The following is a 12,932-nucleotide window of genomic DNA, read 5'->3' as shown; positions in this document are numbered from 1 at the left end:
CTGTGAGTTCGAGCCCCACGTCAGGCTCTGTGCTGACAGCTCAGAGCCTGGAGCCTGCTTCTGATTCTGTGTCTCCCTCTCTCTCTGCCCCTCCCTTGTTCATGCTCTGTCTCTCTCTGTCTCAAAAATAAATATAAAAAAAAAAAAAAAAAAAAAGTAAAAGAGCTCTAAATTTGAGAAGCAAAACCAGTTCTGGTAGAAGGTGGTTTTACAGAAGTTTCACAGAGGGTGTGGCTGTGTCAAGTATCTAGAAAGGTCAAGAATGATCAAAACTGAGAAGATGTTTAACTTTACATTGGAATTCTGGTAGTAGCTGTACAGGAATTAGTTTCAGTAGCGTGGGAATGAAGAACGAATGACCGCCATTTGAGATGTGAATGCAAAAAGAGGAAGGTTGGCTATGAAAGGAAGCAGAGACAGGGAGGGCGAGTTTGAAAGATTGAAAACTTAGACAAATGGACTATGGAAAAAGGCATCTGAAGAGGCAGAAGTTGAGTCTTGCCTTAGTCAGGATTCAGGTAGGATTTTACCATCAATATTTTCTGTCCACTATTCTTACTTATCACACTCAACTTCTCCCCCCTTCTTGAAGAGTCTCACTTCTCTGTTAGGCACTTACATTTTAGTGAGGAACTTCTGAAAATTAAAAAAATCTTTAAAACTCAAAATGAGAAAATGTCAGCCACTGCAACATAAGAGAGAGAGACAGAGAGAGAGAGAGAGAGAGACCCTTGGATGGAGTTCCTGTGCTGCTCAGATTACGCACAATGCTGGCAGTCAAAGGTTCCTTAGGCCACTTCTGGCACTGATACAGTATCTCTGGAAGACAAAGAAAGATAAGGAGACAGTGCTGTGGGAAAGAAATTTCTAGGCTAACTACACTTCCACTGCAGTATATTGAAGGACTCAGGGTAGAAATGAGGAAAGAAAATCAGAAGAGTTATGATTTAGAGCAAGATATTTAACAATTTTCTTTAACATTTCCTCAGTTTCACTGTATGATAGCAAGTTCCAATATGTGACGTCCTTGTCAGGGAAAAAGTAACATTTCTCACTATTTAAACTGATCAGTTGTTCTTTTTTTGGGTACTCACAGTTTAGCAAATTGATACTGTATTATAAAACACTCAATAAACACTGGTTTATGACAATTCACTATGGCAATAGAAATTAAATCTGAAGACTAAATAGTGTAAGTACAAGTGACAAATTTAATCAAAAGGAAATTATACTGATAAATGAAAGCTTCCATTACAAATATACCAAATTACATAAACAAATACCTAAAATATAAAAAGTGCACACAAACTCTTTATTCCCACCTGGTTCCATTTTCAGCATATCTGCATAAAAAAAGTTACTCTCGCAATTAATTTTCCTAGCTGGACATATTTATAGGCCAGATTGTTAAGGAAGAAGAATCAATTCTCATTCCTGGATAATGATATAATTAGTATCAAGGAATTATTTTCAAAATGTGACCTATGTGTGTTCACTGATGTTTATGGATACCAGAAAGGTTTTTAAGGGTATTTACTTAATAGTAACTGTAACATTTAGAGCCGAATTTCCTTGGGAGGGGGGAACGTAATCACTGAAAAGCTGCAAAGCTATTAATCTTTCTTCTCTCTCTGTTGTTCTTCCCAAATCCTGCCGCTTTGAAAGGAGTCACTATTTACACAAGTTGTGGTAAAAAAGACTGATGCACACCTAACAGCTCATCTGACATTCTACACGATGATAATCCAAATAACAGTAGCACTAAATCCTCAGTGAGTTGCAACATTGAGAAAAAAAAAAAAAATGCTTTCAAGTCCTCTTTGCAGGATTACTAAATAGAATTTTATAAATTTTCATAAATATATTTACAACAACATTATTTCTGGAAGCTATTTGTGCTCATAAAGAGTTTGGACATCTTCAAAGAATAAAGTCCTTTGTAAAGATAAAGTAATTTCATCTTTATTTTATTATTTAAAAAATAATTCAGTTATCTAAAAATGCTACACTCAGTAATTTTTTTTAGAGATGAAAGGAAGGAGCCAACAATGAGTCAGAATTTTATGGCTGTGGAAGACAGAACCGTAATAATTGAAAATGGGAGGGTAGGAATCCAAGAGTTGATGAAGCCTTGATAATTAAGCGCAAAATGCTGGAAGTGAAAAGAAAAATCAGTACCAACCCAAAAATTTCTAGAAAAGAATAACAACCAAGTTGGGTACTTAAGAATTGTGTCTTATCTCTCCATCCACAAGCAGTTAATAAATGGAAGTGGTTAATAAATGCTTATTAACTAAATGTAGTTTGTTTGAGCTTGGACTATTCACGGAGTTATACTGTACCACTCCTCAGGAAAGAGCAGTCATCAGTAAAATAAATAAAACTGGTATAGAAGGCACTGTCTGTTCTTTGTGAAAATTGATGGACATTAGCCAGTATCTAAACTGAATCATAACACAGGCAAATACTTGCCATTATAATTAAAGAGTCCACTAGGAAAACCGTCTATCCATAGAGGTCATAAAACTGAATATGCTTAATAAAATTGTTCTAAGAAAAAGAATGATGCTATAAAATGAAAAAGAATTACTGCTAAATAAAGCATTTCCTTCTGGAAAAGGCTGACAAGATTAACTATGTTAATAATAAAAAAGACCTGCTGAAAATTTCTTAATTAAGGTGTAATTCCCCAACGAGGCTAGTGTAGGAAAACAAAAAAAGTATAATTCTGAACTTGTTGAAACATTAATTAATTATACGTTGATTATATGAAGGCTAGGATATTTACTATTTGAAACAAATGACAGAATGTTTTAACGTTAGATGGAATCAGTTCTATTTTACCATCGTATTTTCACATTATAATTTACTCGGCAATAGACCTTTGGAAAATCTATTCATTCCTCTACCGCAAGTTGATTCTGGAATTAAAGGTCATATTTAACAGATATTGTCAGTCCAATGGAATGTCAGGCATGAAATTCTATTTTCCCATTGGTTACTGTACCGATCATTAGTTTTTGGAAATTAGTTACCACAAAGAGCAAGCCAAAATGTTCCAGAAAAAAAAAAAAAAAAAAAAAAAAAAAAAGAAAGAAAGAAAGGTTAAAATGTTAATAGAGCAAACTTTTTTATGTGTTGAAGTTCTGCATAGCTAACAAGCTTAGATATGATCTCTGTGACAGGTATTTCCTGTCAGTTAATAAGTGACTTGGGTTCTTCAACTCCCAAAGCTGATGACTGAGCAGCAGGAAACTCCCTCTCCTGTTATGACTCCTGAAACACAGCCCAGGATATCTGAATCCATGGAATGGGGTGTTTGCATCATCATGGAATGTCAAGAGGACCACCATAAAAATTAAAGGAATTCAAATACACGGATTCTGTAACTTGTGCTCTTTCAATGAAATCATTTTGAAAACTTACAGATGGCTAAGTTACCCAAGCATGTGTTTGATGCATTCCAGTAATCCTAAGCCTTGGGAAAGGAGTTGTAAAGACAGTGTTGAAGAATATCCATAAATGAATCCTGGGGAAGGGAGAGAGGAGATCTACATTTTAGCTCACCAACTGCCTTGGCCACTTTTTAAAAAAAAATTCAGTTTCCTGCCTTATATTAAGTGAAGAGACTAGCTTAAGTTGGGATTCCCAAGCAGAAATGCGAGAAGGCCATCTAAAGATGGAAGGGGGTTGGCGTGGAAAGAATACAAAGAATGGTAAGGGTTGAGAAGTCCCCTCCCTCTGTAAGAAGCAGATACCACTTCCCCCCAGTTGTGTTGGCCAGGCACCAGTACTAACCCAGGTTTAGTTTCTCGTTTGCCAGAGAATCCAAAAATTTATCTTTATTTCAAGTCTAATTTGTTAATGTTGGTAATAAATCATTGTTTAAAAGCATTATGTGGAACAATTACAAATAAAGGATAACAGGTAAAGGCCACTGCCATCATCAATGTCTGAAGGCTAAATGAGCCCATAAGTGGCTGGTTTAACCACATGTGGGCCAGGAGATCTAGCAGATCTTTTCCAGTGTCATCCCAAGTATGTGCTTCAGAAACTTGGACCCTCATGATTCTTTGGACTAGTTTTAAGGATGGGCAAAGTTTCTCTTAAAGGGCCAGACAGAAAAATTTCAGGATGGCGGGCCATGTTTCTGTCTCTCACAATCACCAACTCTGTCACTGTGGCCCAGAGGCAGCCTTAGACAATACAAAACCTCTTAGGCATGGTTGGGTTGCAATAAAACTTTCCTAGTTTGCCAACCTCTGGTCTAGAGGATTTCTTACAGAAGTTTAGGAATCCATGTATATCCTTCACATTTTATCATACTAATGTACCCAAGAAGCAACACAGGAAAGAAATCTTATTAATTTTGCTTAAAACAAATACAATGTTGGGGCACCTGGGTGGCTCAGTCAGTTAAGTTTCTGACTTTGGCTCAGGTCATGATCTCACTGTTCATGGGTTCGAGCCCCACATCGGGCTCTGTGCTGACAGCTCAGAGCCTGGAGCCTGCCTCAGATTCTGTGTCTCCCTCTCTCTCTGTCCTTCCCCGCTCATACTGTTTCTCTCAAAAAAAATGAATAAATGTCTAAAAAAAACCAAAAAACAAATACAGTGTTCATACCCTGGAAAGCTAGTGTTTTCCCACCGATCACACCTGAACCATCATACTCCTCATCCAGGCAAGAAGCAGCTCACCTACTCTAGTGTGGCTCACCTTCTAGTGCTGCATTTTCCAAAAGATGGTCTAATTTACATTTATAAGAGAGCACAGCTCTAAAACCTAACTTTTTGAGTTCACGTCCTGGCGTGGCCACTAATTAATGAAGTAACACTGCATAAATTACTTAATTTCTTTGTGCCTCAGATTTCTCGTCTGCAAAATGGGGTTGGTAATAAAACCCACATCATGGGATCTGTGTTGTAGAAAACAGTTAATATGTGTAAAGACCTTAAAACAGTACCTAGTACATAATATGTATTGAGTATTCAAATTAAGTGTATAACTTAAGTATAAGCAATTATTAATATATCTACTCAAAATTTTTTTTTGGTTGCCACAGTCCTCAAACATAACCCCATAGAAAGGCAACTATTAAATGGTCTGTATTATGACTTTTTAATGGGCTATGGTGAAAACAGGCCCCTGGAGTAAAGAGAATCACCCTGGATGAAGGAAGAACATCACTGCCCTCTCACCGCTCACCATCTCACACCAAACCCACACACTTGATCTTCTCCATTTCATCACCGAGTGAAAGACTTCTCAGGAGTCCCTGAACATCCTCTGTAGCTAAGCAGACTGAGGGGATGCTGAGGAACACCATTAGCTCCTTTACAAACTTCTTCGGTCTTCTTCTGGAACACGGTTGTGGTTTACCCTCTGTCCAACAACCCACAAGGAGATAATCTCTCCAATGACATCACTTAATAGCCTCCCACCATTTGCAGACGTACCATGGACCACACAGAGCAATGAGTGACTTACCCTGAGGGTTAGGGGACAAGAATTCCCCAGAAGGATACACACCGGTTGGAAACTGGGGAGGTGGTTCCAGATCTTCAAATGGGTCCCACTTTGTTCAAATTATCGGGAATGAATTTTTGGTAAAATCCCCTCCAAAGTCACATGAGGATTTCTTTCTAATATTAGACCCCTTATTCTCCTCCTCTCTTTTTAAAAAAAAATTTTTTAATGTTTATTTCTGAGAGAGAGTCAGAGAGACAGAGAGAGACAGAGCATAAGCAGAGGAGGGGCAGACAGGGAGGTAGACACAGAATCCAAAGCAGGCTCCAGGCTCTGAGCTGTCAGCACAGAGCCGATGCAGGGCTCAAACTCCCGAACTGTGAGATCATGACCTGAGCTGAAGTCAGATGCCCAACCAACTGAGCCACCCAGGCGACCCCCACTGCTTTCCTCTTTTAAGGAAAGTTATCTCTGTGACTAAAAAGTATCTATTATCAACAATTTAGTCATATGACATTCAAAAGTGATAATGAAACTTCTACTTTTGTATTTTAATCAGTCTTGTAATAAAATAATGATTTCTAAAATTAACTCATGCACATAAAGAATGTTTGATAGCAGTCTATTTTAATATAACGTTGCTACATAGAATTATTTTCCTAAATGTTTTGCATTTAGCTACTTCCAGTAATATCACATTTAAGTCTCTCAAAGAGCAACCATAAAGGGCAACAGATGACAAATAGTCATTTTCAAACAGAGAAAAAAAGCTCAAAGAAAAAATTGATAATTCCTGATTATCGAAGATTTTTCCATAAAATGGATATCTTTGGTATTTTGTCCTGGCTGAGTAAACAGCATTCTTTTAGGTGGTGGTTGTTTATTTAAATAAGGTACTAGAAATGTCATAAAGATCAACTTTTCACGATATCTTTGTGATTAAAAACAATCACTTATTAATTTCTTTTATTTCAGTCCTGGTGTTAACATTTCTATTTGAGGTGTCATAGTTACCACTCTTGTTACATCAGTGATAAACTGTGTGACATTTTATGACATAAGGAAAACTTTAATATGGTAGGACCAAAAGCTTTGATTGAATAAATATGGTTTGTAATCAAATGTATGCTGTGTATGGCTGAGCATACAAAATTTTAGAAACTAAAAAGCTCAGGGGCACCTGGGTGGCTCAGTCAGTTCAGCATCCGACTTCAGCTCAGGTCATGATCTCACAGTCCATACATTCGAGCCCCACGCTGGGCTCTGTACTGACAGCTCAGAGCCTGGAGCCTGCTTTGGATTCTGTGTCTTCCTCTCTCTTTGCCTCTCCCTCATTCATACTCTGTCTCTCAAAAATAAACATTAAAAAAAAAAGCTCATTAATGACAACTACCTATATATACATATATATATGTGTGTGTGTGTGTATATATATATATATATATATATATATACATATACATATATATATATGTATATGGTATGTGTTTATGTATAATTTCTTGTTGACCAACATCCATAGAACAATGCTTTAAAAAACGAAGTGTGAATATGCCCAGACTTACCACAGCTTAGATTGCTTTCTGCTTTCAGAGCTAGGGTTGGGATATTCCAGAAGTCATTTTGCCAGTCGACCACATTCCCTTTCACATTACAGCTGAGGTTAGAGAGGATTTTGGAATTCATGGTAAAATTCCAAAGTCGAAAGTTATAAATGTCCCCTTTTAGAGAGGCAATCTCATTGTCACTGGAGCCTAACAGCAATTTCCCATTTCCAGGAATCACTTTATTAATGGTAGAATCGCAGGGAACTGCTTCATAGTTTCTTTTGAAATTTACACCAATAAAGCCCAGAGAATTATTCCAAGTGATGCAGAGCTGCTCAAAGCTTTCTGTGAAAATGTCTTCTTTATCCTTTACAGGTAACACACTGTTTAGGAAGCATTTTGAGCCAGAAATAGAAAGAAAGTAACCACTCTTGGCCTTTCCAAAACCGAGTAGCTGTGTGGAGGACGCATTTGAGTAGGAGAAGGCTGTCCATTCATGGTCTTCCTTGCCAATTTTGGTTGCTTCAAAGCAGAGAGTGAAAGCGCTGAGCTCTGGAATAGAGACACTTTTGGCAACAGATACCTGATAACTGTCTAGTGTCTGTGGTAAAATGACCTTCTGGTTCCTTAAGGACACAGCAACTAGGACAAAACATAATAACACATAAAATGTATTAACGTCAAATATGAACTAATGAGATGCAAAACATCTGATATGCCCTCCCACCCCCACCACTCTGGATCAACTGACTTTTGCCTCACACCTCCTTCATGACTGTCACAAACCCATTACCTTATATCAGTAAAACTAAATGTAATCCCATCCATAGTAACTCTAATCGTTAGAGTATGTGGGATCTCACAGCAAAACTTCTGAGTTATAGCCAACCCAGTTGATAAGTATCTTTTTTTAATCCCTGAACTGAAAAAGAAAATCCCAAAAACCCAAATTCAGGAAACTACTGTTTCAGGAAAGCTGTTTATACATTAAAATTTTCAAAAATATATTAGTTTTCAAATAATTTCTAAACGTAATAGCTAATAGTTCTTTTTTTCATTAACAATTATTGCCTTTTACTCTTCCCAAACCGTCCTCTGCTACCCTCTCCCCTTCAGAGACCCCATATCCTATTCATTTTCCCCATCACCTGGCTATTTCAGGAGCAAAGGTAAAGATAATTCTATGAAGGAGAGGCAGTCTAGTAAAAAAGTAAAAATAAAAATGGAATTTTAAGCTATATTTACTTTACAGCTGGGTATTTGAGTTCCTTTGTGAGGGACAGCAAGGGGCAGAGGTAAAAAGGGCGACACAGCCACCTCCAATCCCAGCTCCTCCACAAAATGCAATGTGACCTTGGACACGTTACTCCACCTCTCTCTACCTTCTTCTCCTCATCCATAAAATGAAGGACGGTGACACCTATTGCACACGTGGTCAATAGGAATCAAATAATACCTGGAAAGCACTAGAACAGTGCCTGCTATAATCAGTATAGAGCTAGGACTGATTACTAATGTTACTGATTACTAATAATGATTATTATCATCTGCATAATATAGTCAAAATAAAATGCGTTAGCCTAGTCTTTCTGTGACACATGTGAAATTATTAAGTAATACAATGGATTTCACCCTATGTTAATATAATAGACACTGTGAAACATGTACTGGTTTGAGACAGAAGTAGCTCTCCTCAAAAATTCTCTTTAATGCTGGCTTCAAGGAATGCTAGATTGAATAGATTTTAATATAGGTCTATGGTAAAGGCATCATTTTCATGTAAATATTCTAGTAAAAACTGCATGATGGAGTTTAATAGAATTGTGGATTTCAGTCTACTTTTTAAATATAAAGCACTTTATAGGTCTATTTACCCAAAAGGGATACTTACGTAATATGAACCCAGTATACTACATGTATTGTTTAAAGGGCTGGAAAGAAATATGTCCATCAATGTTTTATTAGTAGTTTTGCCTAGATGACAGATGTATGGATAATTCTAACTTGCTTCTTTTTTTTTCTAATTTCCTGTAGGGTTTTATAATTTTGAAAACATTATGTGAAAAATTAAAGCACATGTTTTCCAATTAACCACACACACACCTAATGTGAATCACGTTTGTGATTGTGACTCACAAACAGTAAATAACTCTACCACCAAAACCCAAGTTTATAATAATGAGGGTCAGTCATTTTCATAATGGTGCCTTTCTTTTTTGTTCTTTCTTTCATTCATGATATTTACTTAAGAAGCTAGTCTTGAATCCTGAGTTTTCCTTAAGTAAAGAGAGGCTTTAGAGAGACCAAGATTATTCAAATGTTATGATATGCCAGAATCTGGGAAATACATTTGATAGAAATATATTTTTTCCTTTCATTAGAAATTTTTAAGGTGCTGGGAATGCAAGATGGTGTAGCCACTCTGGAAAACAGTATGGAGGTTCCTCAAAAAACTAAAAATAAAACTACCCTATGACCCATCAATTGCACTACTAGGCATTTATCCACAGGATACAGGTGTGCTGTTTCGAAGGGACACATGCACCCCCATGTTCACAGCAGCACTGTCAACAATAGCCAAAGTATGGAAAGAGCCCAAATGTCCATCGATGGATGAATGGATAAAGATGTGGTATTTATATACAATGGAGTATTACTTGGCAATCAAAAAGTATGAAATCTCGCCATTTGCAACTACGTGGATGGAACTGGAGGGTATTATGCTAAGTGAAATTAGTAAGAGAAAAACAAAAATCATATGACTTCATTCATATGAGGACTTCAAGAGACAAAACAGATAAACATAAAGAAAGGGAAACAAAAATAATATAAAAACAGGGAGAGGGACAAAACAGAAGAGACTCATAAATATGGAGAACAAACCGAGGGTTGCTGGAGGGGTTGTGGGAGGGGAGATGGGCTAAATGGGTAAGGGGCACTAAGGAATCTACTCCTGAAATCATTGTTGCACTATATGCTAACTAATTTGGATGTAAATTTAAAAAAATAAAAAAATAAAACAAGTTAAAAAATAAATAAATAAAAAACAAACAAACATACAAAAAAAACCCAGGAAATAACAAGTGCTGTCAAGGATGTGAAGAAGTTGTAAATTCTGTGCACTGCTGGTGGGAAAGTAAAATGGTGCAGCCACTGCAGTTGGTTCATTAAAAAACAGTAAGAGGGTTCCTTAAAAAATTAAGATTACAGTTACCATATAATCTTGAAATTCCATTTCTGGCTATATCCAAAAATATTGAGGAAGGGTCTTGAAGAGATAATTTTTTAATGTTTACTTATTTTTGAGAGAGAGAGAGACAGAACGCAAGTAGGGGAGAGGCAGAGAAAGACAGAGAGACAGACACACAGAATCCGAAGCAGGCTCCAGGCTCTGAGCTGTCAGCACACAGCCCAGTGCGGGGCTCGAACTCACAAGCTGTGAGATCATGACCTGAGCCGAAGTCAGAAGCTTAACCAACTAAGCTTTCCAGGTACCCCTTGAAGAGATATTTGTATACCTATGTTCATAGCAGCTTTATTCACAATAGCCAACAGGTGGAAGCAATCCAAGCATCCCTCAATGGATAAATGTATAAAGATATTGTGGTATGTACATACAAGGGAATATTATTCAGCCCTAGACTGGACAGAAAACTTGACTTATGGTACAACATAGATGAACTTTGAAGACATTATCCTAAGTGACATAATCCAGTCGCAAAAAGACAAAAACTATATGATTCCCCTTATAGTCTAGGGCATTCAAACTCTTAAGCAGAAAGTATAGTGTTTGTCAAGGGCTGGGAGTGGGGGAAATGGGATGTTGCTGTTCTATGGACAGAGTTTCCATTTTGCAAGATGAAAAAGTTCTGTGGCTTTGTTGCACAACAGTATGAATATGCTTACCACTACGGACTTGTGCACCTAAAACTGTTTTACGATAATAAATTTTATGTTATATGTATTTTACCACAATTTAAAAAAATTTTAAGCAACTAAAAAAAAAAAAAGAAATTTTTAAGGTGTTTTCCTCAGGCTATGTTGTTTATTAGCTTAAGTTATAAATAACTAACTTTAATTTATATGCTAATTTTTTATATTTGTTCCATAGCATAGTTCCTTAAAAGGGCAGCATCTTAAAAGCCTAAAATAAAATGATTTCTGAATAGGAAAATTTAAATGTTCAGTGATGTTAGAAGTACAGCTTTTAATTATTAGCTGTGGAATATCTACAATATCTTCCAAGCAGCCTTTAAATGCTCTGCATATAAACAATATAAAAGAATTCAGCTCTACTGTAACCAGATTTTGGATCTGGTAACTATATATTGCTAATGAGAATGCTGAAGGATATTAACAGATTCTTGCCATTAAATTCTAATCCTAATCATTCACATTCACATAAAAGAGCGTAACTCTTGTCTTCTGGTCCTTGTGTTTACTGTAGAACATGCTAAATGAAAGCAGAAGGTTGGCGTCGTCTTTGGTTTACATACCTCTGATGTAGCTGGCATTGAAGCCTTTCTTCTGGATGCTAAAGTCACTTGAAAAGGACACATGCATCTCATTCGCACTGGAGTTAAACGATAGGCCTTTGGCAGTTGCTCCGCAAAATTTAGTCTGGCTCTCTCCATTATCAAGGGATAATGAGTCATAAATGCAATTGGGAGCTTCTTCAATGTCGAAATCATTAAACGTTATCTGAATGATATAGCCGGTGGGGGCTCGCAGGGTCCACATGCAAGCCTGACTGTTAGGATAGTCGTTAGGATAGCACGGAGAAGTAAATGTCCCAGAAGGGTTGGATAGGATGACTCTGCAGTTGGCACAGCCCCACACTGTTGGCCAGACAAAAGAGAAACAGAGACAAGGGTGGGGATTAGAGGCATACAATAAACCAAGAATACCACACACTGGGGACAATCAAATAGTAAACATTTGAAAATACCAAAATATAACCATGAAAAATAAAAGGAGAATGAAGCCATCTCAAGGAGAAAAAGCAAGAAAGGAACAAAAAAGTAAAAGAAAAATACAAAGTTTTAGAGCAATGATTCTTAAACTTGGCAGGGAGGGAGGGTCATATACTCTAAGAATCTGGTAAAAGTTACAGGAACTCTTTCTAGTAAAACACATGAAAGCCAGTACATTGTTTTAGGGAGTATATGAGGCCTCAAGAGGCAACAATGGATTTCCCAAAGGTGCACTGGCCCAGGTTAAGCATTTCTACTCTAGAGAGTAATTGAACCAAGGTGGAAGGAGTTATAGAAACGCAAAGGTAGAAGTCAATACTATAACCACAGATATAAGGGAAGATAAATACTTAGGAAATACATGTTTAAAGAGAAAGCTACCAATACAAAATAAACAAACAAGCAAACAAGTTATCTTCGGGCAGATTGTATTTTTTTCTAAAATTCAAATAGCCATCACCTTGCATGTGTGGAATATTTATAGTTTTGAAAATGCTTTCACTTGTTTCATTTGTTCATTACAGTTGTTACGTATATACTTGTGTGATTATCTCTCATTCATTCAGTGAATAATAATTGAGTGCCTGTTATATGACACTATTCTAAATAGTATAGATTAGTCAACAAGAAAGACAAAGTCTATGCCAGAATGATTCTTACAATTCAGTTTTGGGCCCAAATAAATAATACAATATAATGACAGAAGGTAATATGAGGTAGGAAGAAAAGTAAAGAAATCACGTATTTCTCAACTATTAGCTCTCCAGGCCATAATCACCAGTTGGAACCAGAAACCAAGGTCTACTGTCTTTCTATCTAGTCATGCTTTTGCAATTAATATTCACGTTTCTTTCTATAGTTGTATAAATGTAGGCGGTAATTTCATGTATTCAACATTCTGGATAAATAAAGTGCCATAAAACTGACATTTACACTTTCAAACAG

At 36.7% G+C, this 12,932-nt stretch overlaps 1 protein-coding gene across 4 annotated transcripts in view; it reads right to left on the bottom strand.

The window, feature by feature from the left end:
- The window catches only part of ADGRG6 (adhesion G protein-coupled receptor G6), a 141,364-nt gene that overhangs the window by 63,356 nt on the left and 65,076 nt on the right, over positions 1–12,932 (bottom strand). For all 4 annotated transcript variants that reach the window (XM_042939966.1, XM_042939968.1, XM_042939969.1 and 1 more), the window contains exons 3-4: positions 11,511–11,852; positions 7,033–7,656 (exon numbers count right to left, since the gene is read on the bottom strand). In XM_042939966.1, coding sequence (XP_042795900.1) covers positions 7,033–7,656; positions 11,511–11,852 — 966 coding nt within the window. The remainder of the gene's footprint in view (positions 1–7,032; positions 7,657–11,510; positions 11,853–12,932) is intronic.

The sequence above is a fragment of the Panthera leo genome, chromosome B2 (assembly GCF_018350215.1).
Source record: "Panthera leo isolate Ple1 chromosome B2, P.leo_Ple1_pat1.1, whole genome shotgun sequence".
Classification (NCBI taxonomy): Eukaryota; Metazoa; Chordata; class Mammalia; order Carnivora; family Felidae; genus Panthera; species Panthera leo.
The sequence above is the reverse complement of the archived record's forward strand: the minus strand, read 5'-3'. Positions and strand labels throughout refer to the sequence as shown.